The 13398-nt window shown below is 44.3% G+C and overlaps 1 protein-coding gene across 4 annotated transcripts in view; it reads right to left on the bottom strand.

The window, feature by feature from the left end:
* LOC116793376 (vasoactive intestinal polypeptide receptor) overlaps positions 1–13398 on the bottom strand; it is a 110008-nt gene that overhangs the window by 70092 nt on the left and 26518 nt on the right. For 3 of the 4 annotated variants that reach the window (XR_004359465.1, XM_032701196.1, XM_032701203.1), the window contains exon 2: positions 1389–1485. Coding sequence is in view for 3 of the 4 variants with exons in the window: in XM_032701196.1 (XP_032557087.1) it covers positions 1389–1485 (97 nt within the window). In the remaining variant the exon portion in view is untranslated. Of the gene's footprint in view, positions 1–1388; positions 1486–10520; positions 10596–13398 lie in introns of those variants that run through there. The other variant, XM_032701209.1, reaches the window with a different exon arrangement.

Here is a 13398-nt window from a genome sequence, read left to right as displayed (position 1 = left end):
CCCCCACTTCCAAAGGATTTCCCTATACTTGCTAATGCTTGGGCATTAAGGGCTTTTGCCTGTCTTTACTTCAGAACTGGGAAAAATGTTTCCAGCGGTTTAATTCGGTGGTTAGAGAGAGAGAAAAAAAAAAAAAGCTGTTTTGGATTAAAGTTCCCAATGAGAAAAATCATTTTGACAAAGCAGAAAAAAAATATTATCACTTCAAGTATTTATTTTTCTGCTTTTAATGAACTGTATGTAATCGAATTTCTTTAAATATCCACAAAAATGAAATTAAGTATTTAGTTGGCTTTCAGATGAATGTTTTGAACTACCCTTTACTGGATTCCAGGAGAACATTTCTTCAAACAGCTCCACTTAACTGTACAGGGACACTTGAAACAGCTTCCATATCAAAGTAAACTGTCTCTTAGCAGATAAAAGCAGGGGCCAAAAGCCTTCCTTGCATCCAGTAAAGCTCCTCCTGGGATCAGCTTATGCCCAGGATGTTATTCCATCATTAAGCAGCATGGAACAGTCCTTCAGTCTGTGGCCTGACTGCACACAATGCCAAGGGAGAGAGGATGAGGACACATCTTCTTCCCCTTTTTCCTCTTTCAGGAAGAGAGGTGTAAATATCAAGCAGGATATGCATCTTCCCACCCTTTCCCCCGCCAATGTGATCCCTTCTTTTTGGATCCTGACAGCCCAACCTTGGTCCCTACACCTCTTTTACCTACAGAAACAAGACTGGTGACTTGAGAGAGGCACTTGGAAGGGGAGAGATCCAACTGGATGTCTTAACTTGGAGCTAAGTTCCTTCCTCCTTTCCTGATCACTGAAGCAGGGAGTGGATTAAGGAGACTGGAGACCTTTCCAGGAGGGCTGCCCGGTGTGGTGTGTGCTCCATGAAAAAGGAGAGGACCTCAGCTGCCTGCCCCAACTCCAGAGATACCTCGCAGCCTTGGAAAACCCCCTCCCTTCCTCTGCTTCACCACCAGGACAGGAGCAACCTTGGCATGGGGATGGGAGGGCAGTTTAATGGAAGGAGAAGTTTGCCACGGCTTCCCTTGAACCTGGGAACTTCAGGCTTTCACATCCCAGGGAAAAACTGGTTAAGGAACTTCCACTTCAGAGAGATGGATGACTGTGATTAAGCACACCTAAGTTAGGCTTACCCAGCTGGGAGGCAGCAAGGGAACCCTGGAGAGCTATTCCAACTCTTGGCTGATTGAACTGTGCTTTGAGAGTACCTATTTCTCTCCCTCCTAAAGAGATCAAGATCAACTGGAGTGACTGCCCTGCTCCAGCAGGGGTGAGAAATGGCCTGGGGAAGGCAGAGGTGAGGCTGGGGGATGTTGGCTTGCTGTCCAGGGAGAAAAGAGAGCATTCCCATATTCCCATACCTGCAGTCTGGTTATCCCCAATAAGCTCTGCCAAGCACTGGCTCCGCTCCTCCTCGATCTCCTGCATGATGCTGCACTCTGGCCGTGTGCTGGACGCCTGCAGAGAGGGCAGAAAAGGACAGAGTGAGCAAAACCCACCCTCAGAGATGCATCCCTGGGGATTCATGGCCTCATGGAGCGACCTGGAGCTCTCCAGGGCCACTGCACAGTGGTGACACACAACCAGCCTTATTCTCTGTCTGCCTGAGAGAAGGGAGTGCACCCCGGAGCCTGCTGAGAAATCTGCATTTCCCTTAGGAAAAAAACCCCCACAACTTATTTTTTCCTGATGATCAGGAGCAATCCTGCTACTCTGTGCTCCAGGAACCCTGCCTGGATAACCAAAATCACCAGTTATGTAGGGCAGGGAGACAGCAGCTTTAATATTCATACCAAGAGCAGTGGGATCTGGGCTTCATGGTTTATTCCCTCCATTCTCACAGGGGCTGTCTCCTGGCTCTTGCTAATTCAAAGCAAAACAAAAACCAAATCAAATAAGAACCAAACCTCTGATGCAGATTAGGAGATCAAGGAGCTAAAAAGCAGGAAATTCCCAGTGACAAGATTTTTTTCCCTCAAGTGGTTTCTCCTCAGTCAGATTTAATTATATTGTGTTTGTAATTCAGCAGTGGCTGTGAATGTTCAGGTAATTAATCGTGGACTCCTTACATGAACTGCCTCAATCATAAAATGTGAAAATATTGATTTTTAACTCCAAAAAAGGAACCAGGAGCTCACACATATCACAGTGTCCCCTTGTCACCAACATGCTCTCAACCTGGGGGGACACCTTGACCGTTGCTATGGCAATTACACACAGAAACTGAGGCTGCACCAAACCCCGTCTCTTTTAAAGGGATTGGAAAGGGCATTCAGAAGGAGAAAGGGCATTTAGAGGGAGAAATCTATTCAGAAATCCAGCTGCAGAGAAGTGGAAAGAGGAGAATGATGGAAAGAGGGGAGGAGAGCACAAGTCTTGGACTGAATTTATACCCTCACTGTCAAATGTGACGTGGGAGAAAACATGAGTTCAGGGACAGATTATGAGGACATGGCATGAACCTGTAAAAAGTCATTGATTCAGTGTTCACTCTTAAGGATTTAGGAAAAACCACAAATTTTCATCTGAAATAGGCAGAGAAAATAAATTAAATTAAAAAAAAAACCTTTTCCCGTCTCGTTTCAAAACGTGTAATCGTTGCTCTACCCATGTATTTGCCAGACAAGTTTGCAAAGGGGAAGGTCCAGAAATCCTTTGAAGGAACAACTGTTTGTTGTAAATTGCCCTTTGGATTAACATTATAAAATAATTTAGCACATTAACTTTATTCTCACCGCCTCCTATTAGCCTTTTAGCTCTCTTCTCTGTTTCATACCATGCCTGGTTCACATTGTAATTTTCTTTAGGTTGGGAATGGGCCTTGATTAGCGGTGTATAAACAATTAATTATGTGGTTTTCTAGTCAAACCGAAAATAAATAAAAAAACAAACACGAGAAGAGGGGGAATCATTAGGACTTGTCTTCATTCTCAAATGTTTCTTTTTCCCAAGGGGAAACAGATCTTTGGAAATTTGATCTTGGCTCCTCTAAAATACCATAAATTCATTTTGCTTTGATTTACAGTGCTTGTTGCCTTTTTATTTTAACCTCAAAAAAGCACGAGGGGAAGCGTGAGAGATTTGCAGAACATTTGCTGTAAAAATAAAGACTGAAATGTTTTCAAAACATCTGCATTTTTCAAAGGACAGTTTTAACTCTCTGGATTTAAACTGTTGCCAAATTCATCTCACGTCTATAAATACCTCCAGTTTTCCCTTTAAAATTAATTCATACTGCTCTAACCTTGATCAGGGCTGGCAAAGCACTGTGTGTTTCTACAATACACTTTATTACTATTTTTTTTATGCAGCAATTTTTGCACCAAGCCCATTAGCAAGTACTTCACTGCCACTTCTTCCCTTCACTAAAAATTCAGGCCTAAATTACCAGGTTGCATATTTACCTCAGTGGCCCCGTATTTTCTTTTAAGCAACTGTTTTTTATAGCCTTTCAAAACAGAAATAAGGCTGCAGTCTGAAAAGTGAGCTTGTGATAGACTCAGGTAAACTTGATTACAGGTATAATTTTTAAAATCATATTTTTTACATATAGTCCAAGAGAAAATATATCTGTGTTAGGCAAAACAGTGAAAAAAGTGTGGCCGGTAGCTAAATCACCAAAATACAGGTGATCTTGGCTTTTGTAGTGCTGGTGCTGACTTGTTGGGATCTTTTGGGTGAGGTGGGTGGTCACAATAACCCCACAACAGCCACAGGCCGGGGAGAGGGGCTGGAAAAGGCCCTGGGGGTGCTGGTGACAGTGGTTGAACATGAGCCAGGTGTGCCCAGGTGGGCAACAAGGCCAAGGACACCTGGCCTGGACCAGGAATAGTGTGGCCACAGGACCAGGGCAGGGGTTGTCCCTCCATGCTGGGCACTGGTGAGGCCACACCTTGAATTCCGTGTCCAGTTTTGGGCCCCTCATGACAAGAAAGACATTGAGGGGCTGGAGTGTGTCCAGGGAAGGGAAGGGAGCTGGGAAGGGGCTGGAGCAGCAAGAGCAGCTGAAGGAGCTGGGGGGGCTCAGCCTGGAGAAAAGGAGGCTCAGGGGAGACCTTCTGGCTCTGCAACTCCCTGATGGATCCAGGGAAGGGTTGGGCTCTGCTCCCGGGGAACAAGGGACAGGATGAGACAAAACAGCCTGAAGTTGTTCCAGGGGAGGTTTAGATTGGATATCAAGGAAAACTTCTTCACCAAAAGGGTGAACACTGGAGCAGGCTGCTCAGGGCAGTGGTTGAGTCACCGTCCCTGGAGGGATTTAAAAGCTGTGTAAGTGTGGCACTTGGGGACAGGGTTAATGGGGACTTGGCAGTGCTGGGTTAGTGGCTGGACTTGATGATCTCAGAGCTCTTTTCCAACCTTAATGATCTTATGATTCTATAAGCAAAGAAAGAGTGGGATGTATCTCGACTTCTCTCTCAGTGGGAAACATCACCCTTAATTTTAGCTGAGTCAAAGCTCTATGTTCAGTCTGAACTGATTTTTTACCATTCCTATTCCACAGAGAGTTAGCAAGCATCAGCTCTGAAGGCTTTCATCCCGCTTCCCTGACTGCAGTTGGACTAGTTCAAACTGAAACACCTACTACTTAGCTGGAGGAGGTCAGTGATGTGTGAATTTAATGTCTACAGACCTTTAACTGAATCACCAAGGTCAACAAACAGATTCACAGTGGAGGACTTCGAGTTTATGGCTCATTTGCCACATTAAGTAAAAAAGTAAATAAATAACCCAATCACAGCAACCCTCTTCTCCCTCCTTAGTGATAACAGCAATAACCCTCACGTACCACAGCTGTCATTGATACAGGCCAACAGAGGCAAGTGGAATAAAAAATAACGTGAAAATATCAGAGTTTTGGGCATCATCAGGAAACATGAAGTGTGTCTTTTTCTGTTGGTGGGTCACAAGTACCTCTGGCGTGATGGTGAGCAAGGCAACAAGTTCAGCTGCCTCAATGCACCTCCCAGTTGGTAAAACGTTTGTGGCTGAAAAGACCCCTCAAGAGCTGCAACTCTTGCCTGTCAAGGGGGATATTCCCTGGGATAAGGGACTAAATAAGTCTCTTTCCTTGGTGTATTCGTCCCAGAAAAGTTGGAGTAGATTTTATAGACAGCTTGGTACAAACTCACTTTACTACTTCCCCAGCTCTGTTTTGTTTGTTTGGTTTTGTTTGTTTGTTGGTTTTTTATGCTGTGGAAAAGGAAGAGATTTTGGGCTTTGAAATCTTTCTGTGGGCAACTGGCCACCCAGACAGGGGGCTGAGGAGCGCATGGATTCACATTTCTCATCCAAAAAGTAAATATAAAGGAAAGACATGGCAAGCTCTGGTTAGCTCACATCAACATCAGATAGTGAACAATAATCCAGCTTCTCGGGAATATCTGTTATAGTTGAAGCTGAAACTTGATAACACCCCCCCACACACACTTCACTAATCCCTCCTGGCGTGGCCAAGACAACACGTAAAAGCTGTGGTGGGTTTGTTGTGGAGGGGCTGCTTCTCCTGCTCACACTCTGAGCAGAAAGATGAAGGGAATGTTTTTCTGGACGTGCTCTCCTGCAGCTCTCAATCCTGCAGCAGCTCTCACATGGAGTTACAACCAAAGTCTTTATTAACGAGAGTTTTCCTTCCCGCCGGATCCCAAGAGTTGTTAGAGGATTATCACACGGCCTGCTGCTGCAAACAAAGCCTTTGTGTGCACTCTTTAATTAAATACAACTCAAAGGATTGTCACAGACTGCAGGAGCTGCAGAAATGTTTGGTCTCATCCCTGCTGTCTGCCATCAGCAGGGCCAGAATAAGCACGGCCCAGCTCTTTGCTCACACAGCAGCTCCTCAAGGACAGGTGGGATTCCCAGCAGAGCCACAGCTGTAAGTGAGCAGGATATGGACCCAGGAGAGGTGATATGAGCCTCAGGATGACCCTTTCTCCTGATGCCACAGTGTTCCTGGGCTCACCTGGAGCTCACTGTGTGGAGAATCCAGCAGAGGTGAGGACTGGGGCGACCACGGCAATAACAGGATTTGGAGTCAAACAAAAAGGAGCAGAATTGAAAAGCCTACAGGGGATGAAATCACATCCTTCACCCATTTCTGTTCACCTCCCAGAGCCTACATCCTACATACAAAACTAACTTTTAGTTATGAGAGACAATTTCTTATACCTTGACTACATTCCCATGGCTTCTGGGAAAACAGTAATGGAATAAGACAAGAGGATCAGTTGCCTTCCCAGAATTTCTGTAACTTGACTTCAGTCATTGCTTGAGGTGGAGGTGAAGGTTCTTAACCTTCTCTCATGTGAATCAGAAGGCAAATGAAATATTTTAGCAGCCAGATCTTATTTCAAGCATCAGAAGCATAACCCAAAGGAGCTACTTCTGGCTCCTTGTCAGAAGAGCTCCCCATTTCAGTCCATGGCTTTCATCCATACTCATTATTTTAGAAACACAGGACTGAAGGAACATCTTACACAGGAATCTCAGCTTTGATTTCTTCCATAATTTCCTTCAGCTTTGTCTTAAAACTAGATTTTAGATTCTTTTCAGTTTCTTCCTTTTAAATATCCTCAGGAAAATACAGCTTTATTCCTAAAAAACCCCTGAGTCAAAAAAACACTGTGTAAAAATGCAAGAATGAGCAAAAAGAGTGAACCAAAGGAAAACACCAATTCAGGATTTTTCCCTATGATGATGAGTGACATAATTTCCAACAATAAGACTGTCAAAAGCTACTAAAGCTCTGGTACTTTTGGGAAAAGGGGAAAAAAAAAGGAAGTATTTATGGAGTATTATAATTATTTGCTCTTCTACAGGACCTTGTCTAAGAATCCAAAACCATGTTACCAATATGACAACACGGGGAAGTAAATGTTAGATATCAGTAACAGAGACATAAAGTGGATGGGAAGTCCACGATTAAAACACATCAAACATCCTGTGTGGCCTTTGTAGGATCAGTGGAGGAGGACTTGCAAACCCAGTGATTTTTAAAGAGTTATATAGTGTTATATTCTCACATAATATATTTAAATATATATATTTAAATATATTTAAATATATATATTAAATATATTAAATATATTAAATTATATATACAATATATAATATATAATATATAATATATAATACATATTATATTATATATTATATATATTATATTATATTATTATTATATTATTATATTATTATATCATATTATACATATATTATATTATATATATTATATATATTAAATATATTAAATATATTAAATATATATTTAAATATATTTAAAAATATATATATATTTAAATATATATATACACATACATATGAAGTTCTATTCTCCTATGACCTGGATCACAGGTAGCAGCACATGTCCCTCAGAGACTTTTCCAAATAAAAGAGGTCCAGGCACACGCCCAACCATCCTGACTCTCACTTTTCTGTTCAAACCACTCCATTTTATGCTTCTGCCAAACACAATCATGCCCATGACAGATCTGTCATTTGAGGAGGAAAGCAGATGTCTTTTTCCAGCTGATCCAGGCAGGCCCTGTCAAACAAAGGCAACTTGGCCAAACCAATCCAGCAGCTTGGAGGCACCCAGGCTTCACTTACCTGGATTTTCCCATTTTTGTGGGAGGGGTTGGAAGGTCAAGGAAATGGGTGTTTTGCAGAGAGCTTGGAGAACCAGAAGGAAGGGAAGTTGAGCAGCTATTCCTTAACTCCTTAGTGTCAAGCTTGTACGAGCCTCTCCTGGAAAACAGAGCTGAACCAGGGTCTTAAGGAAGAAGTGACAGCCTGGAACAGCAGCTAAAAGAGAGGCAGCACTTGAGTAAATTCTTACAACTGAGTAGGAGACAGCTCTGATGGCTGGGTAAGCAGGTTTTGCTCCTTTAAATTATCATCTAGAGTAAGTAAGTACGAATTTCCATCCCAGGGTGCTCAGACTAAGGGTTTGAATTCAGATTATTGCAGAAATAGAGGGATGCTGCAACGCTGAGATCAGCTGTGCTTAGATCTACAATTCAGAGTAAGGGGCAAAGTGCTGTAATGTCTCTCCTATGAATGAGAAAAAATAAGAAAGGAACAACTCTGATAATCCCAAGAGCACACAGGGACAGCAAAGTGGACACCACTCCCTGACTTCTCTAGAAATTGGAGGCAGCAAAGTAACTTGCAGTTTTCCCTGAACCACTGGTGATTGACTGCTTTTAATTTCCTTTTACCTCTGGGTGTAAGAAGCCTGCTAGAGGAAAAGTCTGCTCCTTTTCTTAAAGAGTGTTCCAAAACTTACCCACTAAACTGATCAAACCTCCTGCGGGAAATTCACCTCCAAAGCATCTGCTCAGTTGGCTGCAGGGGCAGCAGAAACACAAAGGACATGCAGACCCAGAACTGCCTGACAGGGCTCAGAAACATGATTTGGGGATCAATGGGCAAAAATTAGGTGTCTGTGTGTAAACATCTACATTTGTCTGCTTCACACCGATTGTCCTTCCTCACCTGAAGAGAGAAGGAAGCACTTTCAGGGCATGAGTCACTCCAAATTAAAGGAAATGTCTAAAAGAGGTAAGAGGAAACCCTCTACTGTTTCAGCCAGGGTGCCTGAGGCAACTGGCTCAGGGGTGGATGTCTAGACTGCAAATATCTAAAGGTAAATGAGATAAACCCATAGACTTGGGCTCATGTCTAAATTCAATGATTCCCCTCCAGACAGCCCCATCCTTCCCCAGCCTTCTCCCAGAGCAGCTGTGAGATGGTAACTGGAATGATCCTTACAGAGAAGTTCAGTGAAAGTCTAGTGAGTGCTCTAATTTGCTCACAGGTTGTGGTTTTTTTTCAAGATGTAAATGCTGCTGTTCAGAAAAGGCCCTTGGTTTCAGGAGAATGTGCAGGGAGGTGTTAACACTGCCCTGAACTGCTGCTCATCCAGCCCTGAGGAGCCACCTCTTTGCTGCTGGGGACAGAAGAAACAGTCCCCAATTCAGTTGCAGGCACAGAAGGGACTATAAAGCCTCAGATCCTAATTCCTGACAATGTCTCCATCCATTCAGATCTGATTCTTGCCCTGGGCAAACCCAGAGTGCCCCCACCCAGTCCTGCCCACTCTCCTCTGCACCTCCAGCTCATTCCAGCTGTGGCACCAGAGTCTTCTTTTCCTCCTGAAAGCAACCCAGGTGTCCCCATCCAGCAGGTCCTCCTGCCACCACAGTGAGATCTGAACTGAACTCAGCTGGCCACAGAAAGGTGGAAGGCTTTGTGTGGCAGGTGGAGCAGAAGGGGTTCCCAAATCCAGAGGCAGGGAGTTTGGCCATTTGAGCAATGCCCTGGAGAGCCCCTGAGCTGGGGAGTGGGCAGTGCAGTACAGAGCCTGGGATAAAATTAGAGCTTGATCCAAATCACAGTGAAGTCCCCGAGGCTTCTCCCCTGCCCTTCCCATTCCCAATTATTCCCTGGACCTCTCCCACTGCCTGGGAGCTGCGTGCACACAAAACCTACACAAAACCTTCAGCAAACAGGACCCCCCAGGCCCCCTGCAAGGCTGGATATTGGGAGTTATTTATAACCAGGGGGCTGGATAAAGTGATCTGAGCGTTCTTTAGTTCTCAGAAATGCTGCAGTGGTCTGGTTGGAGGAACAACAGCCTTGGTTTAACAACATGGGCGGCTCCTTTTAAATTTTAGAGGAAGTGAAAGCTCTGAGGGTGTCTAGAAATCCAGTGTAAATCCAGTGTTCCCACACCATCAGTAAAGCAAGGGCTGGAGTGACAGTCCAAAGTATCAGCACTCACCCTACACAGTTCTGAGTGCTCTGTGGGAAGGGCCAGTATGAAAACACGGGAATAATGTGGCTCCACTATTCCCAGCTGGAAGGGACTCCAAGCTACAGGTGGAACAGGTTGTACCACGAGCCCGAGAGCCTTGGACAAGCAGGAGAGTTGAACAAATGTGACATGACACAACTCCCCCGCGCTGTCTGAACCAGGCAAGCATGCAGCACTTCCACCTGATGGGAACACTGATGTCTTCCCAGGAGCCTGAGGGCCACAGCTAAATTTTTCTGACAGCTCCAGCCACCCTCCCCATCACAATGCTCAGAGAAGGCTCAAGATCCCAGAACACAGGGATGCTGTGCCAGGGCTGCATCCCAAAAATCGACACTTCTGCCGAGCACACAGCTGAGTGCTGAGGGGAGATGGTCCAAGTGAAGTGTCAGACGCTGGAAATATCTGTGTTACAAACCAGAACAACCCACTAGCAGTTGCCACACTGTGAACACAGAATCCCAGAATGGTTTGGGTTGGAAAGGACCTCCCAGAGCATCCATTTCCAACCCCATCAAGGTAGGGACACCTCCCACTAGACCTGGCTGCTCCAAGTCCCAACCAACCTGGCCTTGGACACTTCCAGGGATTGGACATGGAGAGGCTGGACCAGGAAATAATTTAACAATGGTTTTAAGGAGGCAAGGATATCACCCTCTCGTTTCCTGAAGGGACTCACCACACCAGCTTTGCTGCAATCCAAGAGCTTTGCTTCCCATCCATCCCTGAATCAAAGTCAAGGAGTAACCACCTTCCACTGTGTAACCAGCTGTTCAGGCAGATAAATAATTCTACTTTATTCCACTGGGCACTTTCTTTTGTCATTCTTTACCTGCCCACAACACAGATGGGGGAAAAGGGTTAGAGGGAAGATGTTTCTGCCTTGCCTGTTTGAAAGGGAAAATATAATAGGGTGCACAGAAACTGAATGCTTAGATGGCAAAACCAAATCTTAGTGGTACAGTATCACCAGACCTCTGTCAGGTGCTGCCACTGGCTGTAGATCTCAGCATGTTTTACAAAGGTGGTGTCTCTAATGTCTTTTGACAGATGGAGAAACCAAGGCAGAAAGCCTAAGATCAAAAAAGAAACCCCAACAAATAAACAAAAACCCCAAAATCACCAAAAACCAAACAAAAGAAATCAAAAATCCCAAACCAAACCCACCACCAATAAAAACAAAACAAAACAATACAAAACCCACAAAACCACAAACAAACAAAAAGCAACAAAAGAACCCAAGAAACCCCCAGTTCATGACCCCCCTTCAAAAAAAACCAACAGCAAAACAACATATCAAAACTGTCAGGTTGGTCTGTCTGTCTCCAAAAATTCCTTCCTTATAGCAAAGATAGACAAAACCCTAAATGCTTCCCACTCTCTGTTGGCAGCATTTGTATGTCTCTAGAAGACCTTTCCACGTGCCAGGGTATCCTGAAGTCCACATCTGTCAGAGATATGAAACATTTAAATGTTCTCCCCAAAATACCCTGGTCTGGCAGCAGAGAGCCAACAGAGAAAAAAGAGATTTTGGATGGAAAAAAGAGTAGGGAAGAAAGGAGTTGGGCCCTTTTTCCATGGGAACAAGAGAAAGACTTCAAATCTCACTTTAGGAATATTGACAGCTAGGAAGCAAAACCTGAGATGGGCATTAGGAGGGATCAGGACACCTGGGCAGAGCAGGAAAGAATTTTCTTTCAGGAAAGAAAATTATGTTTAGGGCAGCAGAATGAGCAGAAAACCTCTGAGCACTGTTAGAAGTCTCACCCTGGTTGTCAAGAGCAACTCAGCTAAGCAGAAAAAAATCTTTGAGCCACATAAATAAAAAGAGAACAACATCAGGGTTAAAAAAAATGAGAAGCCCTGAAATTCAAGTGCAAGCTAATCACATCCCCCCAAAAAGGAGAAGTAACATCCCCCACTTCTGTTCACTGGCTTCTCCAAAGAATTAGAGGTGAAAATACAGTTTTACTAGTATGAAGTTGAATAGTTGCACATGGGGGAAATGATTTAGCTTGAATTATTGAGAACAACAACAGGGCTGGCTGTGAAGGCAAACAGGAGTGTGGAAACTGTCATATGTGAGGTGAAAGCCACTCAGAAGAGAACAATGTGGTCAGATGGGATGGTGGGAGTGGGACCATCTGGCTGAAAGTCAACAAAAGTAAAGCTTTTTTTACATGTAGGAAGGAGGGAGGAAAATAGATCCAGACAGCTCTCAGCAAGTTAATCTGAGCACAAAAGCACACAAGGCTTTTGAACACCACTCGAAGGAAAATGTAATTGAAAGTGTAATTGAAAGTGTGGCAGCAAGTGGAGATGGGGATACAATATAAAACATGGTTTATCAAAAGGAAATCATGGCAATGTAAGCAATAGTTTGTTTGGTTGATTGGTTTTTAATAAGGTTGCTGTTGTGGGAGGTGAGACGAAAATCAGTGGATCTAAACCTTCCTATCCTCACTAAATAGTCTGATTCTATGCTGAAAGGAATGACAACCATAACAGTGGATACAAGGATAATACAACAGCTGGAAGGAAACTAAGGGAGGTTGCCCAGACAGAAGTTGTGGCTGCCCCATCCCTGGCAGTGTTCAAGGCCAGGCTGGACTGGACTTGGAGCAACCTGGGACAGTGGAAGGTGTCCCTGCCCATGGCAAGGGAGTTGGAACTGGATGGTCTTGAAGGTCCCTTCCAACCCAAACCATTCTGGGATTCTATGACATGGCCAGTGGGAAGGCTGCAGGGTGAGATGAAGGCAGAAATATGGAGCCACAGGGAGGTCTGCAGCCACTTAAAGAGTCAGTGGCTCTCCTAAAGATAGAATGAAATGTGATGATGGAACGAGAATAGGAAACAGGGAGCAACAGCAAAAAGGTCCTTGAGAACACGAAACTTCTGCTGGAAACAGCAGAGCAGAAGAACCTGTTAAGCTGAAAAGGCCCATAAGAACCTGAAACCCCTGCTGGAAACAACAGAGCAGAAGAACCTGTTAATCTGATTGTACTTGAGGGATGTTGGAACACCTAAACCAAAGCTGCCTGGTTCTATATTACAGGCAACATAATATTCACGGAGTCTCTGTCTCCAGCAAACACCTCTTGGGGCATTTTCTGACCATTTTGATCCAGGGCAAAGCTCCTTGGTGGCTTCAGGGAACAAGGTAGTGCAGAATCCATCACATGGCTACAAATGGCCAAACTGCCCACAATTAGAGATGGGGAAAAGACCCTTAAAAAAGACAGAGAAGGATAATTTAAATCATGACGATAGTGCCTTTAATCAGCCCTTTACAGCCACCTCCTCCTTGTCTTAGTAGCCCCAACCTGCCTGGTAACTTCTCCTCCAGAGCCTGACCTTTCCTGGCTCCAACCTGGCATCCCTGGATGCTGTGCTTGCTCACATCAAATCAAGAGAGCAGTGACACCAGACAGCTACCCAAAAAAACTGCAGCCCTGCAGGTTTAGCTCCAATTTCCTGACTGGAAAGTCAAGAGAATGGGAAAAAAAAAAAAAGAGAGAAAGAAAAAAAAGAGAAAGAAAAAAGTCTGATAGTAA

The sequence above is a fragment of the Chiroxiphia lanceolata genome, chromosome 1 (genome assembly GCF_009829145.1).
Source record: "Chiroxiphia lanceolata isolate bChiLan1 chromosome 1, bChiLan1.pri, whole genome shotgun sequence".
Classification (NCBI taxonomy): domain Eukaryota; kingdom Metazoa; phylum Chordata; class Aves; order Passeriformes; family Pipridae; genus Chiroxiphia; species Chiroxiphia lanceolata.
The sequence above is the reverse complement of the archived record's forward strand: the minus strand, read 5'-3'. Positions and strand labels throughout refer to the sequence as shown.